This window comes from Rhinopithecus roxellana, chromosome 4 (assembly GCF_007565055.1).
Source record: "Rhinopithecus roxellana isolate Shanxi Qingling chromosome 4, ASM756505v1, whole genome shotgun sequence".
In the NCBI taxonomy this organism is placed as follows: domain Eukaryota; kingdom Metazoa; phylum Chordata; class Mammalia; order Primates; family Cercopithecidae; genus Rhinopithecus; species Rhinopithecus roxellana.
In genome coordinates, this window is record NC_044552.1 from 18,818,063 (window position 1) to 18,845,316 (window position 27,254).

General features: G+C 46.4%; 1 protein-coding gene across 2 annotated transcripts; it reads right to left on the reverse strand.

Moving 5' to 3' along the window:
* Positions 1 to 6,138: 6,138 nt before the first annotated feature.
* WRNIP1 (WRN helicase interacting protein 1) lies at positions 6,139 to 26,692 on the reverse strand. 2 transcript variants are annotated; one of them, XM_030928585.1, is made up of 7 exons: positions 25,602 to 26,692; positions 23,142 to 23,333; positions 21,642 to 21,808; positions 12,421 to 12,650; positions 8,316 to 8,471; positions 7,478 to 7,557; positions 6,139 to 6,881 (listed from the first exon to the last, which is right to left on the reverse strand). In XM_030928585.1, the coding sequence occupies exons 1-7, from the start codon at positions 26,415 to 26,417 to the stop codon at positions 6,606 to 6,608; spliced, it is 1,917 nt and encodes a 638-aa protein (XP_030784445.1). In that variant the 5' UTR covers positions 26,418 to 26,692; the 3' UTR covers positions 6,139 to 6,605. The 2 variants fall into 2 exon arrangements, with proteins under 2 accessions (XP_030784445.1, XP_010360118.2); XM_010361816.2 differs by having other exon boundaries at positions 21,642 to 21,883; positions 25,602 to 26,691.
* Positions 26,693 to 27,254: the final 562 nt, after the last annotated feature.

Genomic DNA, 27,254 nt, shown 5'->3' on the forward strand with positions numbered 1-27,254 from the left:
TAATCTACCCGGTTAACGACAAATACTGAAACTCAGTCTTGGCCTGAACCTGGTGACCTGGACCTGGTGGAAGCCTGGTGAGACACTGGCTCCCTCTCTCCTGGCTGAAGCCTGACTCCTGGTGGACAGAAACATCAACGACAGACTTCATTTTCAAACGCCTGCACACACATCTTAGGCAAAGTTTATTCACCCCCTCATTTTGTCATTCAACAAATATGTACTGATCACATTCTACTTGCCAAGAATGCCGGGAACGTAACAATAAATTTGAGATGAAGCCTTTGAGGAAAGCGGCTTCTCTCCACTTTCGTTCGCATTTTGTTTTGTTTCAATAGTCGGGAATAGTTGGCAGTTTTCTTCATGTCAGTCCTGCTGCTCAGTTACAATTCAGGTTCTTCCCAGGCTGCTACTAAGAATGGACTATTCTTCTTGGTGTCTTTTCTGATGACAGTAGTGGCCCGGAAGCTATGGATTTTCACTTGTTGCTTCCACGTGGCCCCTTCACTGGACGATAAGCTGTTCGGACCATTCTGGGTTCTCAAGGTATACAATCACACAGAAAGAATTTTGTTTCTCCTGAAGCACAGCAGTCGTAGTTCTCATTTCAGAGATCTGTGCACACTGGTTGTTCTCCACCCTTCTCGCCTGGCTTTTTAACCAGGGAAACTTCTGGTTGGTCCTGCTAGTGGGAGGGACTGGCAGGAGATGAGAGGGCAAGAGAGAGAGGAGTCAGACCATGCATTTCCTCCGCCTAACTCCAGGTTCCCTACTCAAGAGGTGTCTCCACTAAGCGCCGCAGTTCCTGTCTGAAGGCTGCTGGCCGACTCTTGCTCTCCCAAGGCTCCCTGTGTGCTCCCACCCCTTGCCTCTTCAGGCCTTGCCAGGGAATTGCTCCTCACCTTGTGCTGGTCGTCCGAACCTTCCCCATACCTTTCTAATACTTGTGATCCCTGATTAAAAGTTTCTCAGTGGCCTGAGAGGACCATCTGCGTCTTCCCTGGAGCCTGACTGGCTTAAGAGTTTCAAAACATTTAGTTTTAGATGATTGCTTTTTATGAAGATTTGTTAACTCTATTAAAAATATTTCCTTCTGCTTGGTTTCTGCTTAACTTATAAATGCCTCCGTGGGCTCAAACTGCCTGGAATCGCATCTATGAATGTGTAGTGGTGCTTTCAAACTGTAGTCGCTACACAAAGGTGAATTCATAAAAAAGTGAGATATCCATGGCATTTACATGAAAGTATAGGAAATTCATCCTTTCTCATATAACATCAGTATGAAAAGGCGGGTTCTGTCATTTGGAATTAATTGATAACATTGTCCAGGTTTGAAGACTTGTATCTGGAAAAGATGAGTTAACAACCATTCTTGTAACAGTTGGAACAAATCTCTGCAAGTCACTATTCTTACTGTTATTAAATTCAGGTTTGGCTGTATGAGGGTGAACAAAACTACAAAATACACTGGGAGCAAAAGGAATAAATTGTGTTTGGTGGTTATATCGCTTTTTCAGAATCAGAACATAATTTGTGATATTTATTTACTTATTATTATTTTTTAAGATGGAGTGTCTCACTCTGTCGCCTAGCCTGGAGTGCAGTGGCACAATCTTGGCTCACTGCAACCTCCACCACCCAGGTTCAAGCGATTCTCCTGCCTCAGGCTCCTGAGTAGCTGAGATTACAGGTGTGCGCCACCACGCCTAGCCAATTTTTATACAGAGATGGGGTTTCACCATGTCGCCCAGGCTGGTCTCAAACTCCTGACCTTAAGTGACCTGCCCACCTCAGCCTCCCAAAGTGTTGGGATTACACGTGTGTGACACCGCACCTGGCCCATAACTTGTGATATTTAAATGGCATCATATGGAAGGGCTGCCCCCAATTGTTGAATTCTACCGTAAACAGGCAAGAGATATGCCTCCCTCACCGGAAACTCTGGCTCACTGCCTGAAGTTTTTTCCAGGGTTCAGCTATGGTGTACTTTCACAATCATGCTCACCGTGGTATGTGCTAGGTATACAGGCAGGGAATATCTGCTTTACAAAACGTTAAAAATCTGCTTTCACATAATAAGATTCCTTGAAACCAAAAGACAAGCATTTCCAAACTTTCAAGCTTGATTTTACAATTACAGAAAGTTGGCTGCTCAGCACCCCGCTGCTGCATACAGCAAGAAGTGTGCTGCAGGCTCTCCCCAGCACCACACGCTCCAGAACAGGCCCCGTGTCCGTGTTACATACTGTGTGTTCAGGGCCACATGTCTAATAGGATGATGGATCTCAAAGAGCTCTCATCATTTATTTGTTGGCTTGAGTTATGATGCTCATATATTTTCCTGGCATACATTCACACCTGTGCCTTGACCACCACTGGGATCCGTCCCTCAGGAAACTGGCAGGAGCGAGTCATGATTGAAAAGCTTGTTTAGGAGTTAATGTCACCTCTGGTTACATCACAAGCACACTTCTTATCTGGAAGTAACTCCATCCCCCAACAAAAATGTGTTTTTTTTTGTTTTTTTTTGAGCCAGAGTCTCGCTCTGTCGCCCAGGCTGGAGTGCAGTGGCGCAATCTCGGCTCACTGCAAGTTCCGCCTCCCGGGTTCACATCATTCTCCTGCCTCAGCCTCCTGAGTAGCTGGGACTACAGGTGCCCGCCACCACACCTCGCTAATTTTTTGTATTTTTAGTGGAGATGGGGTTTCACCATGTTAGCCAGGATGGTCTTGATCTCCTGACCTCCTGATCCACCCGCCTTGACCTCCCAAAGTGCTGGGATTACAGGCGTGAGCCACCACGATTGGCCTATAAAAATGTTATTTTTTTAAATTTATTTATTTTTTTTGAGACAGAGTCTCGCTCTGTCTCCCGGGCTGGAGTGCAGTGGCCGGATCTCAGCTCACTGCAAGCTCCGCCTCCCGGGTTTACGCCATTCTCCTGCCTCAGCCTCCCGAGTATTTTTAAAGAATCAAAATTGGCCAGGCATGGCGGCTCGCGCCTATAATCCTAGCACTTTGGGAGGCCGAGGCAGGCAGAATGCCTGAGGTTAGGAGTTTGAGACCAGCCTGGGCAAGACGGTAAAACCTTGTCTTTACTAAAATACAAAAAAATCAGCCAGGCATGGTGGTGTGTGCCTGTAGTCCCAGCTACTCAGGAGCCTGAGGCAGGAGAATGGCGTGCATCCGGGAGGCAGTGGTTGCAGTGAGCCGAGATCACGCCATTGCACTCCAGCCTGGAAAAAAGAGCACAAGACTCCATCTCCAAAAAAAAATCAAAATGAAGAAAAAACTGGGCTATAAATTCCTTAATGAAATACTAGTAAAGATAACGGATTGGACCCGTGTGTAATTTCATTTCCTCCTAAGCCTCCACCAAAAATACAATAAAGGAATCCTTAAAAGCCATCAATCCTTAAAAGTGAAGAGAACAAGGGAAATAATGGCAACATGATGCTGGAGGTGGAAACGTGACGGGCAAATGACAACTGACCTGGCAAGTCGAGTGGGGAATGCCAAGGCATCAACGTGGCAAACGTCTCAGAGGCTTGGAAGGTGGCAGCAGGTAGGGAGGAGGAAGATGGGTCCCCAGACACCCTCTCCTACTCCAGGCCATGGGAAGATCTCTGAAGCAGAGGGCCCCAGATAGAGACAGGGGCTTGGGTACCATTTCAGTCAGAAGATCCAAGTGATAGGCACATACTGATTGATGTATGACGACTTTCCTCTTTCCCTACCTGGCACTCAGAACGCAGGGAGCCATGCCTTGACCTACCTGACCGAAAAGATGAGCCGGACCCTGCCTACCGTCTAGTCTCAACACTGTGGCGAGGGATCCCTACAACATCAAAGTCTCATCATGACACTCCTTTGGGGGAAACCCTGCGTAAAAGCCAAAGCCCTTACCATGACCTAAAAGGTCCCACCTTATCTGAAGCTCCATGATCCTCGGCCTCGGCTTCTACCACTGTTTCCTCCCTGCCAGCTAGACTGGGCTCCTTACTGGACACTGAACCCACCAGCCGTGCTCCCTCCCCTGGGGCCTTTGCACTTGCTTTTCTCTCTGCCTGGAATGATCTTTTCCTGGGTGTCTGAAAGTCACATTCACTTCCTTGAAGTCTTGACTCAAACACTTTCTTTGGTGAGATCCACCTTGGCCACTCTACTAAAACTGCACCCATACCTCCCTACCCTTTCCATATCCAATTTTTCATTCATTTTCTCCTTAGCCTAGCACTTACCACTACTTGGCATATTAACACAATATTTTTCATACCATAGGCTTCAAGAACACAGAATTTTTGGTCTCTTCTAATCACTGATGTGTTTCCAACATCAACAAGAATGCTTAGCATAAAACAGGCACTCAATATTTATTGAGGCCAGGCGCAGTGGCTCACGCCTGTAATTCCAGCACTTTGGGAGGCTGAGGTGGGTGGATCACCTGAGGTCAGGAGTTTGAGACCAGCCTGACCAATATGGAGAAACCCCGTCTCTACTAAAAATACAAAAATTAGCCTTGTGTGGTGTTAGGCGCCTGTAATCCCAACTACCTGGGAGGCTGAGGCAGGAGAATCGCTTGAACCTGGGAGGTGGAGGTTGCAGTGAGCCGAGATCACGTTACTGTACTCCAGCCTGGGCAAAAGAGCAAGAGTTGGTCTTTCATAAACAAATAAATTTATTGAATAAAAAAAGAAACTGGCCGGGCGCGGTGGCTCAAGCCTGTAATTCCAGCACTTTGGGAGGCCAAGATGGGCGGATCACGAGGTCAGGAGATCGAGACCATCCTGGCTAACATGGTGAAACCCCGTCTCTACTAAAAAATACAGAAAACTAGCCGGGTGAGGTGGCGGGCGCCTGTAGTCCCAGCTACTCGGGAGGCTGAGGCAGGAGAATGGCGTAAACCCGGGAGGTGGAGCTTGCAGTGAGCTGAGATCCGGCCACTGCACTCCAGCCTGGGCGACAGAGCGAAACTCCGTTTCAAAAAAAAAAAAAAAAAAAAGAAAGAAACTTCCCGAGAACAGAAAGACAGGAATTTCCAGGTTGAAAGGCCCACCAACTGCCCAGTGCAGACTTTTAAAACACAGGAAGCAAAGACAGAAGAGTCTACAAGTTGACAGAGGTTACAAACAAAAGACCACACACATCAGGATGCCTTCAAACTTGACAGCAATGTGGGTAAGTGTAAAACAATGGTAATTTCTTACCTACAATGTATTCCTAGCCAAACTCTCAGATATGTCTGAAGGTAGAATAAATGCATTTTGAGTCTCTCGAAGTCTAAAAATGTTTTTCCTCCACACATCCCTGCTCCATAAAGCTACTAGAGGGTACAGGCCACCTGTGCCAGAAAGCGCAGTCAGTCCTGTCATCAGATGGGGTGCAGGGAGAAGGAAAGCTCCAGGGTGATGACGAAGGGAGATTCTGGGGTTGGCAACTGCACACTACGGTGCAACCACTCCAGACAGAAAGAGGGAAGCCAGTGGGGACCAAGCCTCTGCCACGTAGTCCCTCCAGCCTGATAAAACTACTAGAGGATGGGCGGCACTGAAAGAGTGGAATAAACCAAGAAGGCAGGACGGAGCATCCAGAAAATGGGAATCTCACTCAGAATAAAGGCAGAGGATGTCCCAGGCCAACAGCCGGCAGCCTTCCGGACAAGGCAGGAGGACCCCAGGAGGGACCGCACAACGGTGGGAGGAGAACCGACTACCTGAAGGGGCCACCCTTGTGGGAATATGCACGACATGCAACTAAGGAGAGGGAGAGGAAGTAGCAGTAGGGGCAAGTAACGCTCAGCTGAGCGGGGAGTGGCGTATTTTGTGTTCAGGACACACAAGAAGTAAAAGAAAAATGACTGTTTAGAAATACGGAGCTGCAAGAAGAAACCAGGGCAAGTGGGGAGGAACGGGCATGGGACTACTGGAGTCTTCTACAGGCCATTTAAAGAATTCTTTTATGTATTCCATTAAAGAAATCAGAGTTAACTTTCAACAAGATAACGCTGACTTCTCAACTAAGCTCCCCGCTCTTCCCACCTAGGGTGACTTGTCCTTCCCAGTGTCCACCCACCAAGTGCAATGGTGACAGTGCCGGTACCCAGCGTCCAGGCAGGAAAACCAGGACAGAATCCAAGAGTACTTTGAAATAGTTTTATTGGCTCATAAGACCTTTGCATATAAAAAAAATACCCAAAACACTATGCAGTATTAAATCACAATTACATTTTTTTTTTACCAATTAAAACTACCCAGAATATACATTTTTTAAAGAAAAAAAAATCCTACAGAACTGAATTCTGAAATGACATTATGACTTAAATACTATGACAAAATAGATAATTCCTTATAACATTAATTCATTGCACAAAGCTGCCAGATATTTTCATAAGCATAACCGCTGCACCAAGTGCAAACGAACACAATTTCAAAGTTACACATTTAGTTGAAATAACTGCGCCTCCACCTATGAGACTCTTAAATTTCTGGCACGAAAGGTTGGTCTGTTCTAACTTCCACCAGGCAACCAACTTTGCAATCCAGTTTCTTTCTTTCTGGCCCTCTCTTAAAAAAAGCAACATCCTTCTGCTGTCATGGCCTGAGGAGTCAGCACCTCCTCTGCTTGAAGAAATCGACTCCCCTCAACTCTTCAGGCAGGTACTCCTGATCCACAGGCTCGCTGTACATGGGGTTGTACTTGTAGCCTTTGCCATAGCCCAAATCCTTCATCAGCCTCGTGGGCGCGTTCCTCAGGTGCAGGGGCACGGGGGGCAGGGGCCCCTGGTGGTTCCGCAGGCAGGCCTTGACGTTGCTGTAGGCGCTGTACACCTCAATGGACTTTGGAGCTCTGGCAAAGTAGACCACACACTGGGCCAGAAGCACCTACCAATGACACAGAGGACACAGTTTACTAGCAAGATGCCGAGCTTCCGTTCTGCAGAGCCCCTCCTGACACAGCCCCAGGTAGTTCTGAGAAGATCCCCACATGCCTTCATTAGCCCCTTTTGTGCCTACGGTCTGGACAACCACCCATCACAGAGAGAAGAAATTCCCATGAGGTGAGAGGCAAACCAGGTGAGTGGTTTTCATTTCTTCTTTTGTAACCGAAGGACTTTTTACTAAATTAAACTTTTCTTAAGCCCCCAATGTATAAAAGAGATGACTATGAAGCTGCTCTGGGGACGAACTTGCAGAGGCTTCCCGTTCAGCTCCTTTAACATCTCCGCTCCCTGGAAAATATGGAGCGTGTGCTCTGAACCCCGGAATCCTGAGGACAGTCTGAAACATGACCTCACTGACACAGAAGGCTTCCCTCTCTAGGAGTCTAAGAGTCTACCACTGGAATTCAAAAGCCAAGCAGCATATTCAGTGGGCCCAATACATCAATGGTGAAGGAGGGACATTTATTCAAATCTACAAAGGCACAGAGCACAAGAGAGAAAAGAAGTGATTTGCAAGAACTGAGCTGATTACTTTACCTCACATTCGGGCATGCCTATGAAGTGGCAGCCTTGGTAGGCAGCAACTGCTTGTGTCAGTGCAGACGGGTCTGCCAGACCTGCCACACACGGAGACAAAGGAGAGCTTCAGTCATGACACACAGTCCTCCTGGCCTATGTGCAGGCGACCACAGACCACCACTGCTTGTAGACTCGGTGACCGAAACAATCCCATGTAGCAAACCGGACGGACTTACCTCTAGTCTCTGATCACATGAACTTATGCAAGGAATGTTTAGTGAGTGGTTACCGTGCGGTGTTAAGAACTGTTTCCGTGTGGATAAAAACTCTACATCTAGAAACACATGAGTCTCTGTACAACACACACAAGAAGCGAAGGCTATGGAGACATTCGCCAGGATGGAAACACGAAAAACAAAACATCCCCTAAGACCAAAGAAGAGGAGACTTTCCTGATCTTCTTCACATAGTGTCTAGAGTCTTCCATGTCTGTCTCGGGAGCTGCCCAAAGAAAACCTTGAACACCTGACTTCAGAGCAAATTTAAAAGCAGCTCATCTTATTGCAATACTCTGAATAGCCACTCATGTTAGGAAAAACATTCCCGAACGGGAAACAGAAAATGGTGACTTTATGAACACAAACATTCAAAAGCACATACACCAAGAAATAAACGACTGAGCTCAGGCATAAAGTCTTATCTCTGCCAGACTTCTCCCGCCAGTCTCACATAGCCCTGAGACATTCTTCCCGCCCCCTACCCACCCCGTCCAGCCAAAAAAACGCCACGATGTAACTGTTAGCCATTTCCCCACCCTCACGGACACAGGGCTCTGGGACCCTCTCATCACACTCACCTATGTCCTCGCTGGCAAACCTGACAAGCCTCCGTGCCACGTAGAGCGGGTCCTCTCCTCCCTCAAGCATGCGAGCCAGCCAGTAGAGGGAAGCGTTCTGGTCTGAGCCCCGCATGGACTTGTGCAGGGCGGAGATGCAGTTGTAATGCTCCTCACCTGACATCATAAAAAGCACCACTCACACAGAGCTCACAGGAGGAGCGCCCAAGCCATCTTCACCCCCGCTGGCTGACTTCCAGGAAGCTGAGCTAATAAAGGCCCTGAGAAAGCCGAGGAGAGGTTTGGGCAGCGCCTTAACTGTGCTGAGTGGGGTGGATGGCTGCTCCGGCTTAATCCCAGGACATGCCCCAGCGCTGTTCTCTGTGGCGCCGGGGAGCCTGTTCAGTAACCCGGGCCTATTCAGGGCAAGAGGCTGCTGCAGCGGAAACCTGTGGCTGTCCACATGGAGTGCACACACAGGCACAGAGGCGGGGGGAGGGGAGGTTCACTTGGAAAGGTGGTCCTCCCAGCCAGTGGCTTTGCCATTGACAAGAGTGGAGGGAGGGCAAGTCTCATGTTCTGGCTCCATCCTGTGGCCTACCATGTACCGGAGGAAAATCAACAGTGGGCCTGGTCGGAGCCAGGAGGATGTAGAGCCAAGTGGCAAGGGCAGCTGTTATAGCCCATCTGTTCCTCAGTGTCATTTCCAGCTGCCTTTCTGATATCCAAAGCCTGTGGTCATTTAAACCTCCTTCTGCCAGCCTTGCTGTGGGGACACCTGTGTGGCAGGGTCCCAGAGGGATCGACACATGGACTGCCAGCTCCCGCCCTGAAAGTATGGAAGCCTACTCTCTCACCGCCTGGTCTTATCCCATTTTTACCCTAGATTCACACGAAATCAGTGAAATGTGCTTTAGAAAAAGGCATATTTAAGGGCAAAAAATGACAGCTAAACAGTTCTCAGGAACTAAGCAGTGGCACCTGCACACATTTCACTATTCTCTGGCCATCGTCCCTTAGGTAAGTTCAAGGAGGGGGCACCCTCCTCAGGAGAAAGCACAGGATGGTGTTCCTGTGAGTCTCACTCCTCCCAGAGGAGCACCTGGTCTGTGCTCAGCATAAGCCCATGTCCACAACACGACTGGCGCCAGTCACAAATCCTGGCAGCTGAGCTCGCTGGTAAGATGACAGCTGGTCTTCAGGTGGAGGAGAGAGCAAGCAGAAGATGCTGGCCTCCCACAGGGGAAAGACCTGCGGGACCTACGGTTCAGCCTGAGTGATTCTGGTTTCTGAGAACCAGGGCAGATGGACGGGTCAGTCCAGCTACTGGATTTCTGAGGACGAACTGAGTCTCCTGTGCAGGGCTCCTGGTGCAGTCCGAGTGCTAGGGACACTGGCAGAGAGGGTGTCCTGGATGAAATCTGCATGGTTCTGGCCCACTCCCTCATCCTGCTGGCCCAAGCACTCTGGCTATGCTGTGCTCCTTTGCAGGGTGGAGGAAGGCAGGGAAGAGGGTAGCAGATAACAGGCCTGGCTAAACTCACGGGCACGGGGGCCGGAAGAAACGACCCAGGCCACTTTATGTCAAATTTAAACTCCCCCTACATAGGTGAGTCATCTTTTCCCGCTCTGTCAATGTCAGGGGCAGCACCACCAATAGAGCGGGCAAGAGCACAGCCTCCGGGACCAGGCAGCCTGGGTTGGACCCCCAAGCTCATGGGCCATGGGCAAGTTCCTGATCCTCACTGTGCCTCAGGTTTCTCATCTGTAAAATGGGAACAACAAGACCACTTACCTCATAGGGCTGTATTAAATAACACACGCCTGGCACAGAGCAGGCACTGTAGAAAGATTCTTTTGCAACAGTGATAGATACTAGTATTATTCTATGCTACCTTCCATGTTTGCTTCTATTATATACTGCTTTATAACCTGAAATGTACCGATTTATATAGAGCCCTGATGTCAATGCATGGCAAAGAGTTTGCTCTCATGTAGAAATGCCTTCACTCTGATGCAGAAACATCACTGGATCCTACGAGTGGGTAACTATGTACTAGGTGACATATAAAAAAATAATAACAATTCTGGGGGTGGGTCTTTGTCTCACTCAAGGTATAAAAAGGCCCAAGAGTATAAGCTAACAGGTTTCCAGGGCAATGCTTCCACCATCCCTATTTATAGAGCAAAGCCTGTAAAAACAGCTTTCTCCAGGATCCGAATGATATTTCCACGTCTGCAGATCCACTGTGGGGCAGACATGTTGCACTGGGGTGGGGTGTGTGAGCACGCTCATACTAGGAAGATGTGTAGGATGTGGGGTTCTTGAAGGCTGTGGCACTAGGCAGCCTCCACTGCCCCCCAGCTCCAAGCTACAGACAAGGTGATCCCCACTGTGCAGAGCTCTGCAATGTGGGGCTCAAGAAGTGGAATTCCCAGGACTGAACCCCTCCAAGATCCGCCCTGTGTGTACGTGCGTGGAGGGGTGACCCCTCTCAGGAGCATGAGGTAATGGCTGAGATCAGTAACAGCACAGCAAGGCTGGAGTGGAGGCAAACGCGGATGGGGGAAAGGACAGTCTTGGGAACCAGTCAGACCTGGATTTAAGGGTCAGTTTCACTGCTTGCTTTGTGAACGCAGGCAAGTTTTGTTATCTTAAAATTGGGGGTAATATTAACAGCTATCTCCATAAAGTTATTTTGAGAATTTCAAAAATGAATACACCTATAAAATATTCAATGGCTGAGTGTTAGTGAATGCCATGTTATACAGACCTCAACTGACAGTCTGATAAAATGTCAAAGAACAGTCCTAGTCGTTCCAATCAAAACAAGGCAAATCCTTTGGGACACCTACAACAAGGGAGAGAGACGGCTGCTGCTGCACCTGAGAAACCATGGAGATCCTGGCATGGTGAGATTTTTTAATGTCTTAAAATCTTTTTTCTGGTTCATATCTACAATTTTTCTATTTGGCCAAAAGTTAAGCAGGGCTCTACACCTAGAACGTGTTGCTTTTCAGACTTTGCAAGCATTCACATCATGCTCCAGAGTACAAGGGAGAGCCAGCCATCTGAGAAGGCCCCGCTGCGGGCACATTCACGTCACAATGTAGACAGGATTGCTTGTTCAACTTGCCAGTGTGTCTTTAGCACTAATGAACACGCCCGAGCTGCCATCAGCTGAGGCACGCTAAAGCCAAAGAGCTTTGGTCAGCCCCTCAAGGTCATGCAGTGGGTGTGCTCACCCACAAAGAGGCAGTGCCTGGAACCAAATTCATTCTTAAGCCCCTCCACCCCTTCTCTTAACCAGTAAGGACTCTCCATTGTCACGTGGCACAGCCTACGTGAGATCTGGAACATTCAATTATCAGCTTCCTTTTCTGGCAGAGCTTTTAAAAATGTGGAAATTATATTCCACAGTTACTGCAATATGACTCCATCCAAAGTCCCACAAATGCTCAAGCAGCAGAAGTTTGCTCATCTACAGCATGTTATCTTCACCTTCCACTTCTTTTATAAAAAGACGCAAACGTGCTGTGCTAATGACATTTAATCTTGGCAGGTCACAGATTTAATAAGAGCTGGTATCAAATCTGCTATCCGTAAATGCAGTTCTACACAAACAGATTAAGTGCACACAGCAAAATTAAATTTTGAAAAAGCTACTACATAAAATAAAAACTTCAAGATCCATGACAATTTATTTTTTAGTATAGACTCCAGCAATAAAGCATTTTAATTCTCAGTTCAAACTAGTAAGTCATTATGGCAAAAGCCCTCTTTTTATTTACTGCCATTGTAAATGATCACAAAACATATTCACTGTCAAGTGAAGACACAGGCTTTCAAAGGTGATTGTATTCTGCACGGTGGGGAAGAGCCAACGACCTTCTAAGGTGAATGTGCAGCCTGCCATTTCCAACCCCAAAACTCCTCTAGATTCTCAACAGGGCAGCCTCTGCTTCATGCCTCTCTTTGGAAAAGGGCTTAATACCAACATAGAGATCCACCTGAGAATCACTGGAATGCTTTGGACCCAGCTGAAAGTCAGGCTTCCGGAAATGAGAATGTGTGTACACCCTTCTTTCCATACAGTTTCACTCTGTCCACAGGTCAATTACTTACCTGCCCGGTCGTATAAAATGTGGGATCGCTGTAGGCCCTCCTTCACGTCATTCTCTGTGATCAGAACTCTACTGGGAGAATAGGATTGCCCACTCTTCTTACAGAACATCTTCCTGGAGCTTAACCTAGCCAGCACCGCCAGCTGCAGTCCGTTCAACCCAGCTCGGGCGTCACCGTCACTGAGGTAAGCCAGGGTGTCTACTGCTTTATCCTCTATGAACATGGCCGGCCTGAAACACAACCAGGGTTAGTTACTGTCCCACTCAGGCTGCGTACTTCTTATTCTGCACGTCTTAGAAACTCATACTTCTCGGCAAGGACACTGCAGAGTTCAAGGCATTTGCCTCTTATTCTCACCTTTGTCAACGTGCTTAAGCATCACCAAGACTACGAACTGGCCGGGTCTCCTAAGTCACCAGGTTATCGCCCTGTTATCTTATGAGTGTCGAGGGTATCTCACTGCATAGGTTCACACATCTACGTTTGTGTGAAACAGACACTGACTGGCCTGGAAAGTCACTGTTGACAGGTGGTCTCTCTGGTTCTACCCTACAGAACAGTGAAAACTTTATTAGAAATGCTAGCACCTCATTACCATGTATGGAAAACATGTTCCAAATGCGGCCTACATCCCGATGAGACAGGCGTGCTTAGACCACTTTCTGCAAAGCGGAGAGACCGCATTACATCTGAATGCTAGCTCTGAAGGGCTCCAGATCACGCAGTTCAATTCCTTCATTTTAAAAACAACAAATTGGGTCCCTAGTTACTGTGAGCACAGCAGGTCCTGGAAGCAGGTCTCAGGAATCTTGGCCTGGGGCATTATGGAGGCTGCAGTGGGTCATCTCATAGTGGGCACTAATCATGCAAAATCCGCACAGGGTAGCAGAGAGGTCATTAGCCTGGGAAGCGACGAGAAGACTGCTGGTACATAGCCATGAGACCCTGGGTAAGCCACCTCACCTCTCTCCGAACATCAGGACTAAAACTAACAGTCACATTTCTAAATTTGGACCCTCAAAAACAAGATCTAACTATGATCAGAAGGCGGATTCAGTAAAATTTTCTATTCCTAGTCGAGTTAAATAAGATATCTAGCACATTTCATGACTTAGTGGGGTCTTATATTATTCCTGGCTGAGCTGCTAGCTGCACATTTGTGAAGCAACAAAATAATTTTTCAGTTACAGTTCACCATGTCATTATCAACATTCAGCTGAGAACATCTACAGTAAATAAGTCCATTAGGACTGTCCGAATCAGCCACCTGGAAAACAATGTACAGGCACCAATGGGGGCTGGAGTGGGGAGGGGGTGGCGGTTTCCAAAGGGGACCCAGCTTGTCTGCTGGATCAATGCAGAACCCCTCACCATACACCCACTCACTGACACTACTCTGCTCACTGAGTAACCCAAATAACACCAATCTGCATTTCATTCATGGAAGGATTTGTTCCTAAGGTCTTAAAGATGCCTCGTCTCACCCCCACATGTACCAAAGTTGATTTCCAGTTATTCCTTGTGGGTCTCTCACCACACCTAAGACACCTGGCCAGCACCAGCTTTACAACAAAGGACTCTCTCCTTACTCATGCCAATTGCCTGGGCCCCACCCACCGGTGCAGCCCGGAGACCCATCTTCCTCTCTCCTGATGGTAGCATTCTCTCAGCAGACCTTACCAGAACACCAAAAAACCAAACACCAAGGTCATGTCACTGGCACTCAATAAAGCCTGTGGATCACTTCTCAACCAGAAATTAGTTAGCAAGTCTTCTGGAAGATGATTTAGAAGATAATGACAGACAGAACATATACTAAAGAAAATGTATGGGGAAGGACCAGTATCAGAGGGGTGTGGCAGTACGTGACATGTGACATGCCTGAGAGGGAAGGGTGTAATCTCGGCCCCTTACGGCACTCAACCTGTGTGGGAAGACAGGTAGGGAGAACAGAAACTGCTTGGGCATCTCATTTCTGCCTCAGAACTAGTAAAACCAATGGATTCTCTCTCCTTGGAAAGCTGCCTAGCAACAAAAAGCCTTTAGGACAATTGAGGGAAGAAAAAGGAGTCAAAGCAGGAGCCCCAGTAGATCCTAACAGACTGAACCAGCCTATATCCTGCACCATGGTTGGGTTGTGTGTTGATTACATTACATTCATCATCTCTCCATCCCTACTACATGCTGAGCACCTCAAGGACAGGAATATTTTATTCTTCCTTTGTACTCCCAGACCTGATAGATGATAGGCATCCGATATTTGCACAATAAACAGACTAACTTCAGTTTCATCATAATCTCAGAGTGAAACCTTTACTTCTTATAAATTATATGGAAAGTATAGAGAAAACAAAAAGAATCCATATTTCCAGCACCGAGAGATAAAAACGTACCTGTTATTTCACGGGAGAACGAAAGCTACTGTGTCAGTTGTTGAATTTATGACCCACTCACCCATGCAGCCATCAACCTTACAGCTAACTTTTAAAACAAAAATTGGGACCATATTTTGTATAGTTTGACATCCTTAACCATTAAATAATTGTTTGAAAAGCAAGCTGATCAGACCTGTCAATATTTACTTTTTAAAAATTTACATTACATTTTAAAAATAGACAAAGGGAGAAAATTCACCTTCCCCTAGACCTACCTTGACGTTAGTATTTGGTATGTGTCTCTTCTCCATCAATTTGTCTTCTGTATGCATTTAGGGGCATGGTGTGCTCTTGGGACAATGACAAGATGGGCAGCCTTATATACCACGGTATTTACTGGTAGAAATGACCTCATTTCCATTAGTCCTCATACACAGACGGGGAGGCAGGCCGTATTAATGAAGAGAGAAGCCGACTAGCAGTCTGCTCCACAGATTTACGAACAGTATGCTGTGAATAGGTCTTTAGCAATGATTATGGATTTTATGTGGTTGGAAAATAAGGTCTTCCTTTGGCTTTCAAACTCCTGACCAAAGCACAAGTGGTTCCACTCTTCTGGTTTGGAGTCACGGGGAAGGGAGGTGCTGCCACCACGAAAGCTACCTGAGCTCCCGCCACTCCCTTCTTCTTCCTCCCTTTGGGCATAATCCACATTTTAAATTTCACCCCGTCCAAAAAAAGTAAGTATTTCGAGGCCCAGATCAATCTGTCGGCAACTCTGTCCAAGTAATACAGGAGCTGCTGACAGCACTCACAAGGATCACACAAGAAAATTACAAAATGGAGACTCTCTGTGAAGAAGGCTGAGCAGGGAAAGGTTCCACTTAAACACCAACTAGATCTTGAACTCCCATTTACTAAGTTCTGAAGAACAAGGTAAGATATACTAAAATACCTTGAGATCTTAGAATGCGGAGCCCATGAAAGAACTCACGCCAAGAATGATGAAGGGATAGTTGTACTGATATTGGCAAAATCCCTCAGCAAACAGTAACTGCTGCACAAACTATTTTGAAAGAGTGTTCCCAGTCTAGAGAATTTACAATTATTTCTAAATTTAAGCATATATTTATAAAATATTCTGCATTTCAAAATAACCTTCCAAAGGTAGAATACAATAAAAAGGGGTGAAACCTATTCTGGGGATAGACTCCCCAAAATGTCGTAACATCCTACATGGAAATAAGCAATAGGAAGTCAATTATGTTATAATAAAACACTATTCATAATAAAATTGGTTAAAATAAATGCACTACAAAGATTCTATTTCTAGTTAACAAAACCTAGAGATAAAAGCAGACTCAGAGAGCTTAGCTTCTCCAACCGACCAGAAGGGCTTTAATCTTAAAGAACACAGGAAGCTCTCTTCTTTCTTCTTCCAGGTGCCTAAATCCTGAAGTTTTCCACACATTGGGTAATACTGGGATTTGGAGGATACTGCTTAGATAGCTTGATGTATAAGGTGGAGAAGGAGTGTAGTAAGTAAAAATGTACCTGTTATTTCATGGTAGAACGAAAGAATATGCATGGCTTGGTTAAACTCTCCCTCTCTAAATTACAAACCAAACCCCACAGATCTCTTTCACTAAGGAAAAGGAACATTTCATGGTCAGGGTGATAATTGCTGTGTAGAGGTTCTCAACTAGGGATATGCATCAAGTTAGACACAAATGCAGCCACATGTACCTTACCTAGCACAGACTGAGCTCCAATCTCCAGGGACAGACGCTGGGCAAGGTATGTTTCTAAAATGTATCCCAGGGAAACGAGATGTGCAGATTTGGTTAAAAGGCCCTCCTGCTGCTTTACAGATGGAACGAGTTTGCTCCTAATCCATTACAAATGGATACAGAGTTGCTCTTACGCAAACAAGTGCCAAGAGAGAAAAGTCAAAATGGAAAAGCCGAGCAGTGGGTCCATCCTCTGTAAACCTGGCACCCCCACCCACTGCAGCACTTGAAGTCAGTGAGCAGAAAGACGTGCCTTAAACACTGGTTCCATCACATTGAAGCTGGTGGGTCTTGGGCATTACTTAACCTTTTTGTGCCTCAGTTTCCTCATCTAGTAAATGGGAGGTAATGAGACCTACTTTGCAGAGCTGTATTGAGGACTGAATGAGATTAAGACATGTGGAATGCGTAGAGCAGTGCCTGCCATGTCATGAGACTGGACAAACACTGCTATTGGTATCAACAGTGAGGAGAATCACCCTCATCAGACTGTGCAACAGCATACTCTCCAGAACTGCACATGTTCAAGGGAGAATCCCAGATGCTGCCGCTTCCATAACACCAGGGTGAAAGCAAAGCAAAACAAAACTGACTTTCTCCACAAAGAGAGAAGGTACATTTCAGACGATGGCATCTGTTTAATCCCATGGAGGTACATGCCTTTCCAAATTACATTACTTGATAGGGGTCTGTAGTGGGTTGAATAGTGACCCTAGAAGATGTAAGTCCTAATCCCTGGAACCTGTCAATGTGACTTCATTTAGAAATAGGGTCTTTGCAGATGTAACTAAGGGTCTCAAGATGAAATCATCCTGGATTTAGAGTGTACCTTAAATCCAATGACAAACGTCCTTATAAAACACAGAAAAAGAGAAGACGTAAGGACACAGAGAAGAAGGCCACCACGTGAAGATGGATGTAGAGACTGGAGTGACACGGTCACAAGCCAAGGAATGCCAAGAGCTATCAGATGCTGGATGAGAGCATGGCCTTGCTGATACCTTGATTCTGGTCTTCTGGCTTCCGGAACTGTGAGGATAAAGCTCTGGGTTCTGAGCCACCCAGTTTGTGGCAAGTGTTACAGCAGCCACAGGAAATGCACCCAAGGACCATGAGATCCATGGTTCCGGCTGCCGGTGCTTTTATGGCATTATTTTAACGCACCCTCACATTAAAACAGCTGTGTTAATGTACTAGATTAATTGTACTTAAAACACATTTTTAAATAAAAATATTGAAATCTACTCTATACCAACCATTTATTCTGACCAGGACCTTGTATTCTGGAGTTCTACTACCTTTCTTTCTATTCAATGGCAGAAAAGATTATTTAAAACAATTTAAACTTTTATAAAAAGAAAAAAGAATCCATAGCCACCTCGTGTGGGGGCCAGTTTGTCAGGGGTTCTCCTCTCCAAATGGTTAGAGAAAAGCCCCAGAGCCAGTTACGCCACAGCCCTTACCCAGGGACAGACGCCACTTTCAGTCTTCCAACCACCTCTTGGAACACAGCCTAGCTAGGCAGAGGGCAGTTATGGCTTCTCATTTCACTGTCTTGATCTCCAAAGACTTGTATCCTCTATCTGGTTCACAGAGAATTGATTCTTTAGAAGTGTTTTTGAATATGTATATATTCTATGACCTAGGAATCTACACTCCTTCAAAGCAGCAAGTAGTGCAGGATGATGAAATGCTAGTTTACTTTTTCATTTTCAGCAGCACAAGCTCATTCATCGTATCACGAATCATGGACATTTTTTTCCTGGCTTCCAAAATTAACCCAGAGCAGATAGCATGCTTCACTGTTTGTATCATGTGACCCAAATATTTTTTGGAGAGCAAAATACCTGAACATTGTTGCTTAGCCATACGAACCAAAGCAACTATGGCACAGACAATGAGCTTTCTCTTTCACTAGTTAAATTCTGCTTATCCTTCAAAACTCAACTCCGCATCCCCTCAGCTAGGAGGTGAAATACGGGATTTCACATATTCTGAATGCTTCTTCTCTATGCCCACCGTACTTGGCGTATAAGCATGGCACTGGAAGTCGACCTGCTTCCCTAGCCTTCATCATACTGTGCTCCCTCTAAAGGCACAGGAACAAGCTTTTCAACCCTCAGCCAATGCCTAGCATATGCAGGAGCTCAATTTTGACTGAATAATAACTATAGGAGGGACTATTTTTTTAAAAAAAGGAACACTTATTTCACTTTAATGGGAATTTATCACTTACATGAGTATACTGTGTGACAACTCACAATTCCTCAAGTGCAATCAAGAACGGCTAAGCGGCAGCTTGATTAGTTTTCAAATCCAGTGCCCTGCTCACCTCCTCTCACGTGCAGTTCAACAGCCTGGAACTTCTCTGCAAATGTTCTAGTTGCTATCTAGGGCACCAAAACATGACACAAGAGTACAAATGCACACCAATAGCTTCCCGGAGAGAGAAAGTCAGTATTTGGGGTTAAAAATCTTATCTTTCAACTAGATTAGTGTCACCAAATCTGATTTATATGCACAAGGATGTATATATAGCTATCAACAGGGATTGGAAAGCAAAATTTTACCTAAAACAACTAAAAGATATCATAAACCACTCTTCATTATCCATGACAGTTGGGGTGGCAGGTACTTGTATGTGGAAATCACTTGTAAGAGTTCTTTCTGTGGCCTATGATACCTCCTAACTTAACTTCTTGCTAGAATTGCTAACAAGTAGGCCAATTAATGGATTTAAGCTTAATATTCTTTCATTTTACTCTGCTTGCTGCTGATGAAAAGGGCAACAGTATTAAAGAAAAAGGCTCCTGATACCTGGGTAATTATCCCTCATGCTGGATGATACAAAAAATATTAAACTACTTTTCTCATATTGAAAGCTAGGATTTATTCATTTCCAAACCATTCATCAAGCACATAATGTGCGCCAGGCACTGTGCTGGTGATGTGAACAAGGTCAAGCTCCTGTCCTCACAGTCTTCCCAGGAAAGCAGGGGACATAAGACAGCAAATATAACTGGGATCAAGTCTAAGCAAGTGGTAGTAGAAATAGTAAATCATTTACTGGATATGGGCGGTTTTCTCTGAAAAGCAATTTTAGCAGATTAAGAATCTCTAGCTCATTTTTATATCAGTTTCAATAACTAAATCTTAATTATTTCACTTGATCTTCTCAAACTTTAATGTGCCTGCAAATCACCTGAGGATTTTTAATAATAAAACGCAGCAATTCTCACAAGGATGAGCTCCTTGGCCGCCGCCTTTCTCATTTCATTCAAATGCCTGCATGGCAGTGACCAGGGAGAGGCGAAAAAACCTGAGGGCATCTGAGTAACAACTGATTATTATTAACTTCACGTCATCAATATTAATTATTGATTTCATGTTCTAGTTCATGAACTGATGACAAGAAATCAATAAAAATCACCCTAGACATGTACCTCCATGCAGAATATTAAGTTGCAGACACATTACAATAACCAGTACACAGAACAAAGAACACACACAAACATGAAACAAGTTAGGATTTCCCCCTCTTCTTTCAGTTTGTCTTTACCATGTGGTTCTATGAGTCTGTAATGAGATTTCTGTTATAGGAAAGTTACACAGGTTGAGTATCCCACATCTGAAGTGCCTGGGACCAAAAGTGGTCTGAATTTCCTATTTTTTTGATTTTACAATATTTGTGTTATACACTTACCAAATGAGCAACCCAAAATCCAGAAATCTGAAGTGTTCCAATAAGCATTTCCTTTGAGTATCATGAAGGTGTGCTCAAAAAGCATTAGATTTGGCAGCATTTTGGATTTCAGATTTGGGATACTAAACCTGTGCTAGATATGAGGAGCTGGCAGCCCCCTTAGGCTCTGAGAAATGCCCACCACATAAAGGGCTTCTCAGTATGAGTCCATGTGGCTGGTAACAGCAGGTTCCGCACACTGCTTGTGGCCACACATCTCATGGCTATCCCCATCACAACGGGATTCCAAAACGAGGCCACTCCGTCCTACCCAGTGGTCCACGGGCCAAATGTTGCAAGGCTTTCATGAGACACGGCGGAATTCTTCCTCCATCTCAGACAGGAGCAAATGGGGCCAGACACATAGGGAGAGCCTGTTGAAACCTAAACCCTGAGCCTAAAACTATGCTTTGTACTTTAATCCTCACAGAAAAGTGGCTCCAGAACTTGGCCTCAGGGCAGGCGGGAGCGGCTGCAGAGTCCACAGCAGGAGGAGGTGGGCAATAGCCCCTCATCAGACCAGATTATGTCCCCCAGCAGCACTTTAGCCAGCACATGAACAAATACCATCTGAAGAACATGCTCTCATACGAAAAAAGGAAAACCTCTGACCCAAGAAATCAGACTGATTACCTATGATACATACTCGGGGCATTAATGAGCTCATGTGGTACTCATCATGCAGAAATAGGTCACCAAAAGGCTAGGGGCAGCCTCTAATGTCATTTTCAGTTACCATTCCTTTACTTTCATGAAGTTGAGTTTCAAGCATGTAAAAAGGATTACATAATTTTAAGGTTACAAGTTACATTAATTTTTACTTGATTTTTTTTTTTAACAAAATGCTAAACTGCAGGTTAAAAAGAAACTGAAACAAGTTTACAATGCTCAAAAGAGTTGTGTGGTAAGTCTGGGGAATATCTATCTATTTATTTGTTCTATTCAGTGAGGGACATAAACCCTTTCAAATCATCAATGAGGGACATAAAGCCTTTCAAGTAATCAATAAGGCTTCCCAAAGAACCCTAAGCACAAAAGCAAACACCCAAGAACTAAAACAACAAAGCAAAGTTAAAGCTTGAAAAATTATAGAAACACACATCAGAGGCTAGAAAATGCATCTTCAAGTTTGCAGGGATACCTTTGTTAGGTATAATCGAACATTTCCCTCCTCTTTTATTTTCATTACAGGCAGATCAACATTTCTTCTCTGTCCCCACCCTCTCCTCACTGATGCCCGGCCCTTTCTGGCCCCCTGCCAGAGGACTCTCTGGGAGGTGTGTGCCCCCAGGATGCTGCACACTGTCAACTTACTCTGAGCTGCTGTTGCTGCTGTGGCTCAGAGGGTCAGTGGGACGGCTAGAGTCTAGGACGTGGATTCCCAGGGAGTTGATCGCTCGCATTAAAATAGTCACCATTGCCTCTACTGGAAGCTTCTCAAGAACAATCACTCGACAGCGGCTCAGAAGAGCAGCGTTGACCTGGAAGGAAGGGTTTTCAGTGGTTGCCCCAATCAGAGTGATCGTCCCACATTCCACGTGAGGAAGGAAAGTGTCCTAATCATGGGAGGAAAACAGAAAAAGTGATTCCAGTCAACAGCCACCTGCAGAATCCTATGTAAGTTGGCTATCCATTCCTTTCTTTTCCTCATTTTTCTCTCTGGAGTTCAGGAATAGCAGCAGCCTTATATTCATTGAATATGGATGCAATATTTGGGGGAGTACGACTCTTGCTTTTAAGTCTAAAACACATCTTCTGGAATGACTGTCTAAGCCTGATCTCTTGCTGCTACGCAGACTAATAGCTTTAAGTAGAATTCTAACTTAGTTTCAACGTAAATCATTTCTTTACTCAGAAAAGCATCTTCTACCCAAGCCTGAACTGGCACATAGCTTATATGTAACAGCTATTTATTTACAGACGAGAAAGAACACACAGAAACATTAACACTTCCAGAATCTTATTCCACTGCAAGTACTCAATCATAGTATTACTCCTGACAAAGTTGGTCATTATGCTGTTTTATGGGAAAAAAATACTAAGATGAGTCAATGGTCTAATATGACACCTAGAATGCTAACATTCCATCAGAACTTTAAAAGGGTCTGTTTATTAAAAAAGGTTCAAAAAAGGCTTAGTAGAGTTTTGTGAAACATTCTATGTATGATTAAAAAGTTGCAACAAAATACACTAAAAAGTTATGTCTAAACTTTATTTTAATTTGTTTTTATTTAGAGTATAGCTCCCAGATCTTAGCCTGGTAAAATTTTAATGTCATTTTTTTAAATCCCAAAGCGGCTTTGTTTATAAAAACAGCTTGTGTCCTTTTATTTCAGAAAGCCATTTAAATAAACAGTAATCATTAGCTCTTCCAACACTCACCTTGAAGAGAGCTTAGAGTTACAGAAAATACAGCTTAATTTTGAAAATAAAAATACCGTTAAAGAAATTTTTAAAAACCCGTTACAATAATGATCTTAAAATCATTATTTTACTGTTCACAATGACTCCTAGTATTTAGATTAAAAATTTCAAAAACTGGAAAATCTGATTCAAAGCTGCTTTTCTGATATGTATCGCTCAGGTATATACCAAACATTTCATTTATCAGATAGAGAAAGCATTTTCTTATGACCAAAAAACACTAAGTAATGTGTGGGGAAACAGGCTTGAAGGAGATGGGTTGACAAGCCTATGCTTCTTTGTAAACAAAGCTCACAATAATAAGTCTCTAGCATTTGTATAGTGATCTCACATACTTTATATTCTGTTTGATGTTCACAACGACCAAAAGGTAGAAGGAAGTTAATATACCTGCTGCGATTTATTGAACCGATGAATCTCATCAATAAAAAGGACGGTTTTCCTTTTGAAAAAGCTCTTTTCATTTTGAGCTTGTTTTATGACATCTCGCACATCATTTGTCTTGGCATTTGTTGCAGATAATGTCACAAACCTTATGCTATGCTTCTTGCTGTTGTTGGCTATGATGTGAGCCAGAGTGGTCTAGAAAAGATGACATAGATAGAGTTTGAAAAGCTGATAAGACACAGAGAGACCAGCACCCGTGGGAACTACTACAAGCAGCATCACTATTTGCCAAACAACTTGAACTCTGAAGAATGCTTAGCAGCACAGATACAAGCAAAAATACCACAGTACATTTACAAACAAAAACACAAAAACCAACATTATAAATAAAACAGGAAAGTAGCTAAACCTTAGGCTAATCCTGACCTTTTCTCCTCTGTCCCTAACTACCTTTGATTCCTTTTTGGGGGACTCTAAGATGTTTGGAATTCCAGTAAAGAGCAGCTGTCTTGATTTAGCAGAGTGACAGCTGTGACCTCTCACCAAAGAGAAAATTCTCCCTCCTCCAGCCAAGACAGCACTGCTGCTGAAGGACCTAGGTGCAGAACTCATCACAAAACCACAACTGGAAGCTCAGCACAGCTGAGAAAAGGAGAGCGAGGGAGCATCTGCCTTGAGACCAATGACGTCGACCCAGCATTAGAGATGACTGCAGGCCACTTCTGCATGTTCACTCTGGTAGGAGATCAAGGGCAGCACTGGGGTCATATTAGCACTTACTAGAAAACCAAGGGGACCCAAGTAAGGCACTTCTTGGGTGCTCCACAAATATGTATATGCTGTTGTTAATATGAATGTTGTTATTGTTATTAGTACTAAAGGATGAGAATAAAGAAAAACTGAAGACTGTTTAATGAGTGGGACAAATCTGCACCTGAATGGAAAGGTGGCACTTTGTTTTCTAAAAGTTGTAGAGCACCCATTCTGTGGCTGCTTCTTTACCAAATCTCCGCCAGCCTGCCTTTTGGAATCAGGCTAGGATGTCACAGATGCCTAGGCTTGCAAATGACCAACGCCCACCTCACTGAGCAGCTTGAACCACCCAAACCTCTTGCCTGGTATCTGGTAGGTGGGAGGAGCTCACCCAATCCTCTCCCCAAAGACCTTCTTGCTGTCTGGGGCCACCAACAGCTGATTATCCATTCTCATGATCGTATGTAAAGACTTCACAATTACTAAGAATGATACTGCTCAATCCCTTAAATGGGGTTAACAACTAAATCCATGGGGACAGACGTCAACAATTTGACCACCATCATCATAAAATCTTATTTGGGATAGATGTGGTTTATTCCTGGCCCAAGGGAAGGCATGAGTGCAAACAAGAAGGCAGAAAAAGGGCAATTCATTCCAGGAACTGGAGTTTAAGGGGGTGTGGTTAAGTCGTGGGAGATAAAGCTGGAAAGAAAAATAGGAGAAAAATCATAAAAGCCTTGTGTGCAAAGGAGTCTGAATCTCAAAGCTACAAGAACTCTCTACAGTTTGACCCTGAATCCTCCCTTTCCCTCCCTGATGCTGGTTCTCCCCTATTCTGGATAAAAGAGCATCCTGCAGTTAAGCACTTCTTAGCTTTCTCTGTTTTCTGGCTCACCTCCTCCATTTTTTCTCAAGTGTTTTTCCAATGACATGCTTTCTAGACTCACAATATCCTAACTGCCCTCGCTTGGACTTGTGCTAACCCCTCACGAAGGGACACAGAACTGGACACCAAAATGCACGGATGTTTCTTCTCTAGAGTACAAGGCATTATGAGAAAAGTTACGGAAATACCGGATGAAAATGACTTGCAGATGAAAAAGTTTTTATGTTAGTTTTGTAAATATATGTGAGTATATTTAGTAAAATAAATATATCCTCAAGAATATAAGAATGTTAAATAAATATATTCTCAAGAATAAATAAATACCAGTCTGTTAAACCAACAACTAGTGGAAAGGGAAGGAAGCACAACAGAATCCGATTTCTTTTTTTCAAAGCTGAAACCGTATTACGTACAAACGGAATATACAAACGTTTCTTTACAATTTAAACACGCTGATGCCTTGCGAATTCGGTTACTAAATCAAAGTCTGGGGAGAGGGCGGGGAGACCGATGGAAGATAAAGGCAGATCAAATCTAAAAGTCCACATCTTGTAAAACTATGGATTCACAGACATCGTCCTTTTGAAAACCCGGGAAGCCTGCCTTCCGAATCTGGGGGTGTGTACCCTTTTCACACCCATCACAGACTCCACCTGTGGGCCAGGCACTGCCCCAGCCCAGCCTGCGTCTGCACCCCTGGGCCCTCTTATCCAGGAGAGTCAGGCGGCTTCTTTGGGGGGCAGCACACCCTGCTCTCAGACCGTCAGCTGCATCCACCGCCGAGTGAACTACGGCAGCCCTGCGGCCAAGGCTGCACTCACCTTGCCGCAGCCCGGCGGCCCCCACAGGATGAGCGAGGGGATTTCGTTGGTCTCCAGGAGCGAGCGCAGCAGGGTATCCTGGCCCACGGCCCTGCTCTGCCCGAAGTAGTCCTGCAGCGTGTCGGGACGCATCGTGTCGGCCAGCGGCTTGCCCTGTAGCATCTGTCGGATCTCCTCGGCCGCCAGCGCCCGGGGGTGCGGGCGGCCCCCGCCACTGGCCCCAAACGCGGTGGCGGCTTCGGCAGCGTCCGCGTCCCAGTGCCCCGGGTCGTCCTCGCCGTCCGCGTCCGCGTCCCCGTCGCCATCGCCCACCGCCTCCTCCTCCTCCTGCGCCTCCGCCTCGTCCCAGCTGCGCGGAGACGCGCTCCCCGCCGCGGCGGCGGCCGCCGGCCTCTTCCCCGACCCCTTCCTCCCGGGGCTGCTGGAGCGGGCCACGGGGAAGTCCGGGATGAGGCGGGCGCCGCTGGGCGTGGGCGGCGCGTCGTAGCTCTCGCGGCTCTCAGTCTCGCCGCCGTCGTCGCCCTCCTCGCCTTCGCCCTCGCTGCTCTCGGCTGCCGTCGGGGTGGCAGGCTGCTTCAGCGCCGAGCTCTCTGACAGCCGCCGCCTCTTGGCGCCGGGCGGCGAGGGCCCCTTGGCCCGCTCCCCGGCGCGGTGCGACCCGGCCGCGGGTTCCGCGTGCCCCGCGGGGTGGAGCAGCAGACAGCGGTCCAGGTGCGAGTTGATATGTGCGGCGGGCATCATCTGCTGGCACACGGGACACTGCACCTGGTGCAGCTGCGAGAGGAAGGGGTCGTCTTCCGGCCCGCTCACCTCCATGGCGGCCGCCGCCCTCCCCGGCGCCAGGCGCTGCCGCAGCAGCCCGTGCACACGCCGAGGCCTCCGATGGCCTCCGCTAGGCCCAGCGCCGCACGACCCTCGCTCGGGGAGCCAGCAGGACGCTCGCGGGCCGGGGGAGGGCGCCGCTCATGCCTCACGTCCGCAGCTCCCGCGTCCGCCAGCCCTCGACCGGCCGCTGGCAGCGCCTCGCGCGGCGTGTCGGGAAGTGTAGTCAGTCGCCGTTTGCCCCGAAGGCGGCAGCGCCACGCGCGGCATGTAGGGAAGTGTAGTCCGTGGCCGTTTGTCCCAATCCCCGCCGATAATACCTCGCGTGGCACTTCGGGAAGTGTAGTCCGCGGGCATTCGCCCCAGCCGCCGTGCGTCCGTTTCCGACTCAGAACAGCCTTTGTGAGGGGGTCGCGGGCGAGCGTGGTGCGCCTGCGCGAGGTTGCGCGGGGGAGGACGCAGCCGTCAGGCCGGGCCTGCGAGGCGCGCGAGGGCGGGGAGGAGCCGCAGACTGCGCGCGGTAGTTGGAGCGGCGAGTGCCGCTTTCCTGGCCTTCCGCGCCCAGCTGTTGAATGGGCTTGTGGGGACAAGCAGGAGGCCGCGGCGGGTCGTTTGTAACGAAAGGGAAATGGGGGGAAAAACCCGAAAGCCTCCAATAGAAAACCACTTTTCTATTGGACCTGGACAGCAGAAGAAATACAAACAACTACGCGGGTGAAAGAAATGCTCACCTCAGTAGTGGTCAGAGAAAAGTAAATAAAGGGTCTCTCGCCCCCTTTTAGATTTGTTGGCATTTTAGTCAAGGGCGGTTCACCTACAGCGCGCTTCGAG

Excerpts from the sequence above, each read along its gene's own strand:
- WRNIP1 (XM_010361816.2), bottom strand. The coding sequence starts at position 26,417 with ATGGAGGTGAGCGGGCCGGAAGACGACCCCTTCCTCTCGCAGCTGCAC. Across the intron at positions 23,334-25,601 it reads GGCCGCCGGGCTGCGGCAAG|ACCACTCTGGCTCACATCAT; the intron begins GTGAGTGCAGCC and ends CATCTTTTCTAG. Across the intron at positions 8,472-12,420 it reads CATTTTATACGACCGGGCAG|GTGAGGAGCATTACAACTGC; the intron begins GTAAGTAATTGA and ends TTATGATGTCAG.